Source organism: Thermobia domestica, chromosome 11 (assembly GCF_964235325.1).
Source record: "Thermobia domestica chromosome 11, izTheDome1.hap1.1, whole genome shotgun sequence".
Taxonomy (NCBI): domain Eukaryota; kingdom Metazoa; phylum Arthropoda; class Insecta; order Zygentoma; family Lepismatidae; genus Thermobia; species Thermobia domestica.
The window spans coordinates 75,847,608-75,862,113 of NC_137464.1; the positions used below are offsets into that span (position 1 = coordinate 75,847,608).

The 14,506-nt window shown below is 39.7% G+C and overlaps 1 protein-coding gene across 1 annotated transcript in view; it reads right to left on the reverse strand.

Annotated features, from left to right (window-relative positions):
• Positions 1-2,179: 2,179 nt before the first annotated feature.
• The window catches only part of LOC145664182 (aldo-keto reductase family 1 member A1-like), a 45,848-nt gene continuing 33,521 nt past the window's right edge, over positions 2,180-14,506 (reverse strand). Inside the window, exon 7 of the mRNA XM_081730620.1 lies at positions 2,180-2,322. Within this exon, the coding sequence (XP_081586746.1) occupies positions 2,292-2,322 (31 nt within the window). The 3' untranslated portion in view covers positions 2,180-2,291. The remainder of the gene's footprint in view (positions 2,323-14,506) is intronic.

The following is a 14,506-nucleotide window of genomic DNA, read 5'->3' on the forward strand; positions in this document are numbered from 1 at the left end:
AGAAACTAAAGAAGTGCGTTCCTCGGCGTTCCTCTGCAAATTCCCAAGCCAGCTGATACGCTCGTTTTTGCTCAAACTTGAGCTTAAATGTCATCAGGATTGGGACCCAACAGCTAAGCGACTCCGAAAACACAGTAATCAACGATGGACTCTGATGGATTTCACAGTAAGCTCGGTCATCTTAGACATTTCTCATTCACCCATTCTCACTGAATTTGGGCTTGCAACAGTATTTGGAGTATGACTATTCATCTCAGTGACTCGGAAAACTATGAATTTGACACTAATATCGGTCGTTTTCGATTATTTTTTTTCATGACTCCCTTCTCACCCCTAGAAGTGCTAATAGGGGCTAAACGTGGACTTAAAATACATAGGAAGTGTTACTATTCAGCTCAGCGATGCCGAAAACTAAGGATTAAACACTAATATCCATCACTTTTACTATTTTCACACGTTCCAACTTCCCATACCACCTAGGAGCGCTAGGGAATCTTACCCACACTGGGGATTGCACTTGAACTTAAAGGACACGGGAATTATGGTGGAACTTATTGCCTGTCACTAATCAAGTTAGGGACCACGAAAATGATTGATTCAACAATATTATCAGTCTTATTTTATTGTTTTACATCACCCTTCCCGTCCCCAGGGGTCCTTATGGGGTCTAAACTTAGACTTAAGTGGCATTGGGTTGTCACGATATTCACCTCAGCGACCCCGAAAACTATGGATTCAAAAAAAAAAATGACTTTTTTTATTATTATTATTATTATTAATAGTCCATCTCCTAGGAGTGCTAGGGAGGGTGTCTTACGCCCACTAGCAGATCAACTTCGACTTAATGCCATCAATCAAGTTAGGGACCTCGAAAACAACGTACTAGACACTAATATCGCTTCTTTTCAATTAATTTTACATGTCACCATTTCACCCATCCACCCCTAGGGTGCTAATGGGGGCTGAACGTGGATTTAAATGGCATCGAGACTACCATCAATTAACTTAGCAACGCTGAAAACTATTAACTTGACACTGATATCGATAGTTTTCGATTATTTTTACATTTCACTCCTCTTCCCCTTCCCGGATGCTAATTGGGCTGAAATTGGACTTAAACGGTATTAGGAGTATCACAATTCATCTCAGCAACCCTGAAAACTATGAATCCATCACAAATATAGGTCATTGTCGTTTTAATAATTCACCACCCAATCAACCCTAGGTGCGCTACAGGGATCATACCACCACAGTATTCTTTCCCAGGTTGTAAATGGTATGTGTACTAAGTTTGGTTGAAATTGCACCAGGCGTTCCAGAGTTATGCTGGAACATATGTACCGTGTTATGCAAAAGTGAACTAAGCGCCAAACTTTGAAAATCCACGTAAATGCGACGATTGGTTCCTGATAAGCATTAGAACGTTTTGCACAATCGAAAAGAGAGGAAAACCAACACCTTTCCAAAAAAAGAAACATAATTTCACTTTTGATTACGGCTACATTAATGCTGGACATCAACCTTTATACGTAATTTTCTTAAAAGTATGAAAGTGGCGCTTAGTTCGTTTTCGCAGGACACGGTACATATATAAACATATACATTCTTATGTAGATAGAAGTTAGATTGATTAGCAACGAAGTTTAACTGCTGTATGAAAATCTGAATTTTCAGTTAACTGGGAATGAAAATATTCTAATTGTCCAAATCCGAAGCAAAAAAGCTATTTTATTGGCCCCTTTAAAAGGGGGGCGGGGCACTTCAAAGATGACGCTTAATTGGGAAAAGAGTCTACAAACGAGCATAATAAAAAAAAGAATTCTCCGTCTTCAGAGTATTCGTCTAGAGCAGCAATCTTTTGGATCTATGCCCGTCATGGATCTCTCATCTAGGTTTATCATCATTAAAAAAAAAATCGTTGGCCAAAGCAGCAGAATTAAGCTCATTGCCTTCAAAGGATCTACAAATAAGAACTACGGAATTCTTTATGCTTTTTTTTTTATTTTTTAATTATTAAAACTGATTTCTACATTGATAACCATTAGGTAAATTAGAAACAATATATACTTTTATTTCATATACTTCTCTATTTCTTGGTTAAATTCTGAATGCGAAATAATTTTGACATTTAATCCATGTAACAGCGTTTTCAGGATACACGGTACAAAAATAAACACTATAATACTTCAACAGTTTATTGCCTCATGTTGTTCATGTTTTACACGTAAGAGCATATTCTCACTTCGTGTTTCTCCAAGAAACATTATTTCTCCTGGCGCTGGAAGATGTTTTCAAATAGGACATTCAGGATGGTCTTTCATTCTGAAAATTATAAATAAATATTATGAGTAGCACACTATATACTACGTAAACAAATTATACACTAAAATCTCTAAACATGTTACGTAGACAGCACCATGCAAAGCCTTCCTAATGGTCTAGTTGTCAGTATGTGCGCCTTTGGTGCACAGGGTCCTGTTCTTAAATTGTACGTCAAAGTCTCACATAACCTCGATGCTGAAAAGGGCCTAAACTTCAACAACCAAGTATCATGCAAGCTTAGGTACAATGGCGTTAAATTTTAGACACAGACTAGTCACGAATTTATGCAACAAATTATATCAGTAGAAAGTGAAATACATAAAAATAATTTATGCATATTGAATATGTAACAAATAGTTGTCAGTTTAAGATTTTTATACCTATTGATTACAAACTTTCTACCTCCACGGTAAAGACTACCCAATAATTGAAAACAGCTGAAACAGCATCGAACCCGAGTCTCCTTAAGATCAATGCTCAGCACCTATAGAGGAACTGGCATGAAAAAAAAGTAAACCACACGTCTCACGCTTATTTCCTTGTATTGATCAATCTAAGGTTTTGTAGTATTCACATAATGCGCAAACTGAATAATGACCTGATAAAATTACATTTCAGCAATGTACCCGATTTTATCACAACTTCTAGCATTCGTTCAGCAAGTATCGAACGATTCTCAAACATGTATATTGAGATAAAGATCAAAATAATTTGATTGCAACTTATGGACCTTCACTTAGCTTTCCAGTTAAGATGCTTTTAAAACTACCAGTTCGGAAATTTCGGATTTCAGAAGAAACAATTAACTTTCAGTTGAAAAAAATATTACCTGAAAAGTTGCAATAAAATTTTTAAGTGATACCAAAGAGAGGGCTGTGAAGATGAAAAATGAAATCTTTAGTTTTACGTCCCACGGTTATGCGGGTTAGGCTAAAGGAGATGGTGATGATGAGAGATGAATGAAATAGTGGAATGAAGAAAATGGGAGGAAAAGGGAGAACCCCGAGAAAACCCACGAGCACGGTGTTTGTCCACCACAAAGTCCACACGGCGCGAGCTGGGATCGAACTAGGGACCGCAAGCACCGGAAATGAATGTTCTACCACTGAGCCATCGCGCCCCCGAAGATAAAGTGGAATTAGAGAGGTTTCCTCCAAGAAAGCTTGTACATTCAGAGGTATATATGGATAAGTATTTTTCTGCTGCAATATGGCTTCTGGGATTGTCTAAAGAAAAGAAATGACAACTTCCAGAGCCTCCTAATATAGCTGTCATTGCTAACGTTACCCTCATTGTATGTTACATAGATGTTCATTTTACTTCGACCTCACTCACCCTCGCCCTCGCAGTAGCAGTTGGCCCTTGCCCTCGTTCACCCTCGCCCTTGCGAATGATATTGTCCGTCGCCCTCGCGCGCCCTCACCCTCGCTGTTGAAACTTGTCCTCGCCCTCGCGCACTTTCGCCCTCGCCGTCGAAGCTTGTCCTCGCCCTCGCGCACCCTCGCCCTCGCAGCCAAAACTTGTCGTCGCCCTCGCGCACCCTCACCCTCGCCATCGAAGCTTGTCCTCGCCCTCGCGCACCCTCACCCTCGCCATCGAAGCTTGTCCTCTTCCTCGCGCACCCTCACCCTCGGTGTCGAAGCTTCTCCTCGCCCTCGCACATCCTCGCCCTTTTCGTCGAAGCTTTTCCTCGCCCTCGCGCACCCTCACCCTCGCCATCGAAGCTTGTCCTCGCCCTCGCGCACCCTCGCCCTCGGGATAGGAGTTGTCCATTATCCTCGCTCGACCTCGCCTTCGTGCTCAAAACTTTTCCTCGCCCTCGCGCACCCTCGCCTTCATATCATTGAGGGCGAGGGTAATTGAGGGTGAGGAGGCCTCGAGAGGGCCTCCTTCGTGAGGATCAGAGCATCAATTATTCAACCTATTTGTTGAATTATTTCCTTATCGTCAGTGGCAGATCCGGGGGGGGTGATCGGGGCGATCGCTCCCCCCCCCCAGAAGAGGAAACTTCTTTATTTTATATATACAAATAAAACGCATCCCAGAGTTTGGAGCTCTTAAAAGTAGCTCTAAGTAGCAATATTACAATCCACCACCCCCACCAGAAGTCCGTCCTGGATCCGCCCTTGCTTAACATACGTTCTAAAGAAAGGAAACTAAACATATCATCGTATAACTTACTGTGGAACACCTAAAATGGAACAACTGTTACAATAGAGATCTCGGTCGATAGTGACGTTTACATCATTTATCAACAGTATCCAATGCCTTTACTTCAAAATGTTCCTTGAATTACGATGCAAGCATAAGTATTCAGCCACACAAGGGCGGCTCTCATGAGGGTGAGGGTGAAATCAAGGTTTGATGAGTGGCGGCATAGTGACTGCCGCGGAATATCTGTCAGAATTTGACGGTCAACACGTTGGCCATCCCTGATGTATGTAGCGTAACTGAGGAATATGAACAAAATCAAAGGGAAAGATCTAAAGAGCTTAATTTTGAAACTCCGTCAGCAAACAAATAAAATACTTCAGAACACTATTGTTGAATTATCACTCGGAAATATATACCCACTCTAACCTATAACATGAATGACTTCATTGATTTGAGTGTGAATCTGAGTTAATTGGTATTTTAAAATATAAACTGAAATGTGTCAATGTGCTTGTAAGGTTAATTTCGATGCTCAAATATTGTTAATATTCACCACTAATAGAGATACATTTGTCCTACCTTAACAATGTTAACGTTTTTAATTATTTTCAATAATTGCCATAAATGTGAAACTTTGTCTCAAGAAACTACCCTAGGGGCTAATTTGTGCACTTTATCACTTTGGTTTTGGTTCATTTTTGGCAGCTATCATTGCTGGAAAGTTTATTTTCAGTAATTCCCACAATTATGAAATGATACTTTCAAACGTTGTCTCAAGGATTCCTTACACTACAAATACGTAAAGCCAATAAAAAATGAAATCTTTAGTTTAAGATCCCACTATTATGCAAGCTAAATGCTAAAGGAGACAGAAGTGAATGATGAAAGAAATAGTTGAATGAAAATGTGGTAGGAAACTGGAGAATCCCCAGAAAACCCACGAACACGATGTCCTCCACCACGAACTTACTTGGACGGGAATCGAACATGCGACCCTTCGAACAAAGGTAATTTCTCTATCGCTGAGCCACCGTTCCTCCCTAAATGGCACGCTCAGAGCTTTGCACCTCCAGGGGCCTTGGAAAGATTATCGAGCCTAAAATGATTTAGCACTGACTTTTATAAATCCACCAATTCAACAATTAATAATGTCGTGCAAACTTTAAGATTGTAGTAATGGAAGAAAAGATGAAATCTTTAGTTTAGCGCCCCAGAGTTATGTAACTGCTAAAGGAGATGGATGAAATTGCAAGTGAATGATGATGAAAGAAATGGTGGAACGGGAAAGTAAGAGAACAAACCTTTATTTTCTTTAGCACAAATAATTAAATGTGTAGATTAATTGATTTCCAGAAATTTTATTATAATTAGCAATTAAAAACTGAAAGGGCGATCACAAACTTTTCTTGCCCAGGACCTCGCAACAATTTGTTACACGCTGCCATACATCATTAAAACAGGAGTAGAGTGACTGAATTATTTTGCTCTGTGGTTGAAAAGTAATAACGCAAAACAGACAATTATTGACTTGAAGAGATAGGATAGTTTAAAAATTCTGACTGGGGAATAAAATCTTCATTTTTACGTCCTACGATTATCGCAGTCTTGTAGCCAACCTGGAACGAAAGAGATTCAGCCCACTGAAGATTCTTTGCGAATATCATTTCAATGTGAATTTCGAACAAAGATCTAAGCTTACCTTCATGCTTACGTTACGTCAAACAACTAACATATAAGGTGGAAATTATTCAACTTTTTTCATAAGATGTAATCCAGCTGACTAATTAAAATTTTATAAGCTTTATATGTTATATGTTGATTGATTAAATGTTGCACCTGATAATATTTAAATATGTAGTCGTTACTGCTTGTTACATAGTATTAGCGTGTGTAATAGTTGTATGGGGGAGAGGAGTATTTAAACGCTAATATTCTAAAGTGAAATATTTACATAAAAATTAGGATAATTAAACATTTTCAATAACTCCCTCTTAGACTTCGACTCTGGTTATAGGTCGATTATCGGTGATTACTGAAAGTTAATGATATTGAAATATACAAAGGAAGTTAGTATACTGTCTAGCAAGCATGTCTGCTTTGCAGCAAGTCTCAGGTTCGATTCCCTTGAGTGAAGTTTGAACGCATTATGGTGGTTCGGATCCTACCATAAACTATAGATTCACGTACCATTTAGCATCGGCATCGGTGATGAATTATAAAGGGACATTAACTCTAATACGTCAGAATACAGACAGATCGACTGATTCCCAGATATTCATAAGTAAAACTTATATTTTCCAAAACAGCAAAACAGCACGTTAGTAGAGTGCTATTTTTTTCTAAATATAGATCATGAACGGTTTGAAATTATGTTTATTCTGTTGTGTGAGAACGTTTCTCTATAGTTAGAATTGAGGACATCTTCGAAAGTTCCCCTTCGGGAGGATGAACACTAAGAATCATGAAATTATAGGTGTAAATCTGAATGCAGTTTTACCCACTTATCTCAATAGTAATCTATGTAAATGCAAGGTCACTTGACAGGTCCAAATGTAAGGTCACTTGACCAAAGGCTTAGATAATGTCCCCACAACCTCCACGATGCGGGGCCACCAACTCCAGGGATGTAAAATATATAGAAAATGTTTAGAAAGTAGAGGCGAATAACTAGGGGCTGCAGCGGGCAGGGGCTGTGTTGCAATAATAGACTATAAAAAACTTCCTACTCAAGTCCTAAAATTTCACACGGCGTACACCATAGTCTTAAAATTTTCACAGAGTATACGCTAGTCTTAAAAATTTCACAGGTTATATATGCTAGTTTTGAATATAGTACTACACGCCTTGAAGCAGAAAATATGCGCAAATGACTAAGATTGAGCAATACACCTTCGTATACTCTCGACTACACCCCTGAATATATGCTTTTATTTTCTTAGTTTGCTTACATACGTGTGACGAAAATCTGGGAGGAACGCGACCACCCAAGCCCCTCGTTACGACGCCCATGATTAGATGAACCATAGCCGAATACTTCAGGTAGTTTTGTTTCTTTATTTCTAAGTTTTCCTATGCTTTGCTGACTAAATATCAGTTGTCAGGGAGCTTCAAAACTTGCGATATAGAACCAAATCATTCTATTTTAATATCCTATTTAGCGAAAAAAAAAATAATAATAAAAACGTCGATAATGAAGGATAACAGATCACAGAAAGAAGCCTACTGGACGCCCAAAATAGTCTCCCTTTTCAAGACTGTGCGCTGCATATTCTTACACTATATTAAAAACGCTTTCAAAGATACCAATCTTTAAAAAAAAAAAATAAATAAAATAAAAAAATAAATCTTTAGTTTAACATCCAACGGTTATGCCATCGATGGCTAAAGGAGACTGATGGAATTGCAAGTGAATTATGATGAAAGAATAGGTGGAATGAGAAAACTGGAGGAAACGGGAAAATCCCAAGAAAACCCAAGTATACGCTATCGTCCTCCACGAACTCACTTGGCCTGGGATCGAACGAGTGACCCCTGAAACCAGAGATTGGCTGTAGCACTGAGCCAACGTACTCACGTCCAATAATACCAATCGTGTTAATCGTTTAATTGCAATAAATATTTTCGTTTTTAGTTTTCTATGGCCATCTATGAACCAAAGTCATTCCATCAAGTCTTTTTCCATCTGATCTACTGCATTCTGATGGTTCTCTCATTGATTATGTTTGTTCAGATATCAGCGCTCTTGTCATTTACTGCTGAATGACGTGAGTGACTGTCTGTCTGTCTACCAACACTCTTTAAACATGACAGTGTAGTGGACACTTCTTATCTAAAACGTCTCCAGCACAGGGAGGGCAACAATGAGGCACACTTACTTCTTAATGTAGCGCTATTTCTACCTGGAAACTTTCATGGGAAAAATCAAATATTATTCTTATTTGCATTATTATTTTTAATAATTATGTATGTACACACGAGAAATTGTCTACTGCAATTAATTGAAAGAAAAAATACGATTAATGTATAACCTTGCTATGACACTAACTTTTCATCTAGGGGACATGGCAGATAATATTTTAAATTTTGCCTCTCTCCAAAAGAGGTCAAACAGCAAACTCCAAAACAGTTGCTTTTAAGGAAATTTGTCCTCCTCCCTCGCGTGCCCTCGTTCTCCTGAAGGAAGTTGTCTCTAGCCATCGTGCACCCTCGCTCCCGCAGTAACACTTGGCCCTCACCCTCGTTCACCCTCGCCCTCTTCGTCGAAGCTTTTCCTCGCCCTCGCGCACCCTCACCTCCGCCATCGAAGCTTATCCTCGCCCTCGCGCATCCTCACCCTCTCTGCCGAAACTTGTCCTCGCCCTCGCGCACCCTCGCCCTCTTCGTCGAAGCTTTTCCTCGCACTCGCGCACCCTCACCCTCACCATCGAAGCTTGTCCTCGCCCTCGCGCACCCTCGCCCTCTTCGTCGAAGCTTTTCCTCGCCCTCGCGCACCCTCACCCTCGCCATCGAAGCTTGTCCTCGCCCTCGCGCACCCTCGCCCTCGCGGCCAAAACTTGTCCTCGCCCTCGCGCTCCCTCGCCCTCGCGTCACTGTAGGCGAGGGAACTTGAGGGTGAGGATGCCCTCGAGAGGGCCACCCTCGCGAGGGTGAACATCTCTGGTATGTTATGCCGAATGGGTAGCCCACAGCATCACACCTGCCGTTCGGTCACTATGACAGTCGACAAAATATACTGACATATTGCTCCTACCGCAATAGCATTTCACAGGTATACGATCATCACATTAGGACAGGCTGCAAGGGAATGTCTGAAACCATGACCGTCTGCTACTCAGCACGCCAACGACGATATTCACGCAATCATTGTAGCCTGTGTCATTTGTGATTGCGGGTGAAAAAAAAACAAAAAAAAACGCAAATATATGCGTGTCGCTTATCCAGCGTTCAATAAACGCTGTCGAACTGTCGATCCTGACAATGCACACCCGTTACCGTCCGTCATGGTCATGAGGACAACATATTTACTATCCCACATCAAACTACGCTCGAGCACACTGCTCTACTGCATGACTAACGAAATACTGTTTCTTGCCTTGTAACAATCTCACGACAATGGGTTGCGCATGCGCGGTACAGCTGCACATTCACTTCGGTTCAATATAAATGAATCAACCCCTGTAAGTGGTGTGTCATATTTTAGCTACCGGATTGTTCAACTTTAGACGCACTTCAATATTATTCCTTCTTGGTATCGCGTTTTTCACAAACAGTGGTGTATATTCTCGAGTGTTAGATCCGTTACTATACAGCACCAAAAAAGTAAAACGTTTAAGACTGGAAATAGATTGATGATGAGACTCAATTTCTCCAAAACTATTCTCTTCAGTGCTAGAAGACATGATAAGAGTTTAAATGGATAACAATCTGGTATAAAAATTAAGGATGAATGCTGATAAAGAAATAACTTTCGCACTTAAGTAGTATATGCATCACTACTACATGTACCTGCGTCACTGTTAGAAATGTGTATGGCACCGCTAAAAGAAGACAAGAATAGATACTATCTGCTACTTAACAATGCAATTTCTTTCAGATCTACAGCACATAAATAAACTATCCATTTTTATTGGCAACCAGAAGAAAAAACTATCAACCTTTATTGACAACGAATGACATCTTTTAGCGCCATAAAAATTAGTTTTCCTCGATTTTCTCGAAAACTGCGCATCGGAATTTCTTAAGTATCTTATTTTGTTTGGCTTGATACCATCTATCGATTAACAGATGTTTCATCTCTGGACACTAGCGTAGTTAAACAAAAATTAAAGTTTTTCATACTGACGGAAGGATTACACTTTACAGTCCCTTTTAGCACCCAGAGTATATGAGAATGTGAATCCACTGCTTAACCAGGGATCCAAACATGAGCTCCCACCAGGATCTCCTGCGCCGAAAACGCGTAATGAAAAGCCTGATAAGGGTATACATCTAGATCAGTTTCATCTTCATAGATGGCTTGGTTATCGTACAGCATTAATTGTTAGGTTTACATAAAAAATATCGTATGTTTTTCAATTTTCTCGAATCCTACGCATGAGGTTTTACATTCGCCGGTATCAGTTTATTCAGCTCAGTGAGATTATCAATTGTTAAATGTTTCATGCTCGAACATTTTTCCCGTTCAACGCGGATACTGTTGTAGAATTAATCTATACGTTTCAATAGTTCCTACTACATTCGTCAGTACAACTGAGTTACTTGTAGATAAATAGTTTCATTTCTTCATATGGCATTTTGCACTTTTGCGTGTACATAGCTGACGAATGAGTCACAAATGCTAATAATCAGAAAACTCTTACAATGAAATACTAAATTCTATAAAGAATTTACAATGAAAACCTCCTTACTTGAAAATCTTCAAAGCGACACATAGCTTCTAAAATGAGCTGTGGAACTACTGCTGACTGATTTTGCATTTACATGATTTGTTAAGCAGATTGACAGTATTGAAAGCTGCTTATGACTCATTAAGGTGATTCTGAGTTGAGAATATATACAATTATACACGTATAATAATAATAATAATAATAATAATAATAATAATAATAATAATAATAATAATAATAATAATAATAATAATAATAATCATAATAATACTGACATACACAAATTATACAATTTTGAGTGATTTTTTTTAAAAAATACTCAGTTGCTGAACTGAAAAATTAGTTTTTGCCTGATCTTCGGACTGTTAGTGCTTGTGTGTTTGGGCAAATTGTACACTATGTGAGCAGCAGCAGAACGGCAGTGTGCAGCAGACGGTGATGGTGTAAAGTGAACGACCTTTCTGATTTTCAAAGAGGATAAATTCTTGGCGCTGTTATGTGGTGTGAATTACAAGTATTGAGTGTGCCGCGAGGGCAGACTCCAAGGTATTGAAGGGTTACAAAGCTCACGGCCAAACCACATCAGCAAAGAGAAACAATGGTCGGGAGAAAATCTTCAGGGACAGGTCCAGCGGAACATTAAAGCAGATCGACAATTTGAACAGTCGTGTGACTGCGGTGTAATTGACGGAGGAACTCAAGCAGCACCTCCCACAGCCTGCATCCACAATTAGAGTCCGCCGCAAGTTACAAGTGCATGACATGGACATACTGGGTCGGGTTACACAGGGGAAATCTCTGATAAGGAACCATAACGCTATAGCACGACGCCAGTGTTGCCGCTAACATACAACATGGCCCGTTGATGATCGGAAATGTGTGATTTCGTTCACCTTATTTCAAATAACGGTCCGTGTTTATATGTGGCGGACGCCCAAGTAGGTTATGATTTGCAGTATCTCCACTCAATCGTGAAATACGGTGGCGCCTCTGTGATGCTGTGGGCCGCAATATCCTCATTTTCAGTGGGTTTTGTTTGATGATACTTATCGGTCGCATCACTGTCCATGATTATGTCGCTATTTTAGGGGCCCATGTGCATCCTATCGTCCAGATGTTGTTTTCGGGTAATGATCCCATAACTCCAGGATGATAATGCGCCTATTCACACAGCTGAAGCTGCAGTGGTGTAGTTTGAGGAACATCGAGATGAAGTTTAGCACCTTCCCTGGCCTGCTTAACTCCCGGACCTAAACACAATTGAACATCTGTGATCCGTTTTATAAAACGAATCTGTCACAAATATCCACCTCTATTTTTCTCTCTGGGGGGCGCGGTGGCTCAGTGGTAGAGCGTTCACCTCTGGTGCTTGGGGTCCCGGGTTCGATCCCAGCCTCCGCCAAGTGAACTTTGTGGTGGACAAACACCGTGCTCGTGGGTTTTCTCGGGGTTCTCCCGTTTCCACCCACTTTCTTCATTCCACCATTTCACTCATCTCTCATAATCACCGTCTCCTTTAGCCTAACCGGCATAACCGTGGGACGTAAAACTTAAAGATTTCATTTCATTTTATTTTTCTCTCATGGAACCGAGTGATAATGCACTGAACGTACCGTGGACCAGAAAATGGTGTAATATTCCACTTGTTATCATTCACGACTTCTTATGACTCCATTTCACGTTGCATCAGAGCTGTCCCGAGAATGAAAGTTGCCCCAATGCTATATTAATCTGGTAAGTTGCATTTTTTTCTGGGCACCCGAAGGATATTTTTCCAAGTGGAGGCAAAATTCCAACAGACAAGTCTATTTTCGAATACACGCACACTTTGATGCAGGCATGTACTTAATACATTATATAAAACAACAACTATTTACGCACAAATCCTTATTATCTACAATAAATAAACCATAGTATTATAGTATTTAAATATATTAAGTATTATAGTGTGTGGCAGCAATTTAGTATGTTTTCTATATCTATTTCCAAGAGCTGGGCACCCGAAGATGCAGAAGGGAGCAACTGCCCCTCTTGCCCTACCGCGGGCGGCGGCAATGCATATAGATAGATAGGGAGAAAAAAGATGGATGGATAGATAGATAGGGAGAAAAAAAGATGGATGGATAGATAGATAGGGAGAAAAAAAGATAGATAGGGAGAAAAAAGATGGATGGATAGATAGATACTTAAGATAAAAAGAAGTTTGCGAGACATAATCATGATGGCATCCATAATATAAAGCGAGGCCAAGTCTGTAAAGACCCCTTCTAATCTGAAAATGAGTGATTGCATATAATTAATTATCTAAAGGGTGGAGCGGAGTATCGAAACATTTTGATTTATTTACTTCAGGCACATTATTTTACGTTGGTAAGCTTGTGACTATGCTATTCTCTTCCCACAATTTTGTCATTTAGAAGATATGGAAGAATGATCAGATGAACAAACACGTATAAATCATTCTACAAAACCAATGATTACTTAGAAGCAGAAAGGATGCGAGGTTATGATGACATAGTTTCCACTTCGTTGTCATCACAAGGTCCCGGTGTCACGATGGCTGAGTGGTAGAACGCTCAACTTTGATCGTGGTACTCTGGTTCGATCCCAGCTGCCATTAAGTGTATTTTGTAGTGGACAAACACCGTGTGCATGGGTTTTCTCGGGGTTCTCTCACTTCCTTCCTCCACAATTATCATTTATTTCATCATCACAGTCTCCTTTAGCCTCGGTGCATAATCACGGGACGTTAAAACTATAAAAAAAAGTTACTCTCAGCTCGCTCAATAAAGACCTAGGTCCAGGATTTTGAAACAACGTGTTCAGCACTAAGCAAGATGTATTCAGGACGAAAGCAAACTATCCGAACACCAGAAATTGTCAGTCATCAGAACCACTCTCTTGTTGAGGTCACAGTGCTCTGCAAGGCGATATGCTGTTTCATTGGGTTTCTCACGCCACACTTTAAGAAGAATATTGTTTTAAGATTTACATTTTCATCCTTATAAAATTCTCAACCTAGATCTTTACTACGTAATCTGATGGGACTTGTCATGGTACCAAGTTGAAAGAGGAATCGGAACTCTCGTCTTGCAACTTTTACATAATTACTGTCTTTGTAAACTGATTTTACTCGTACGCTGTTCATCTGACCATTTAACCATGTCGACTAAATGGCACATGGAGCACGGAGCATAATTGCAATCTCGCTACTGTATTATGATGTACAAGAAATATATAAATCAAAATATCCCGTATTTGATGAGTATATAACTAGGCATTATGGAGGGAGACAATTTTGAATTCAGAGGGAATATGTGACGTGTGTTAGGCTGGCTTTTTTCCCAGAAAGTAAAATGTAAAATTATTCTTAACTTTCTATGATTTGTTTAGAAGAAATGGACCAAAGCATAACATCACTTCGCAAGTTTCTAAACTTTATATATATATATATATACTTTCACTGTCTGATGCCGTATTTTTGAGAGTTTATATTACTATTCTTTTGTGCTATATTATAGTGTTTCTATAGTCGTCTGGTATAATATTGAAGGTTTTAATAATTAATCGATTCTTACGTATCACACATCAAATCTAGAAAAATACTGATATGACGAATTCCACAGAATGCACGGCATAATAAC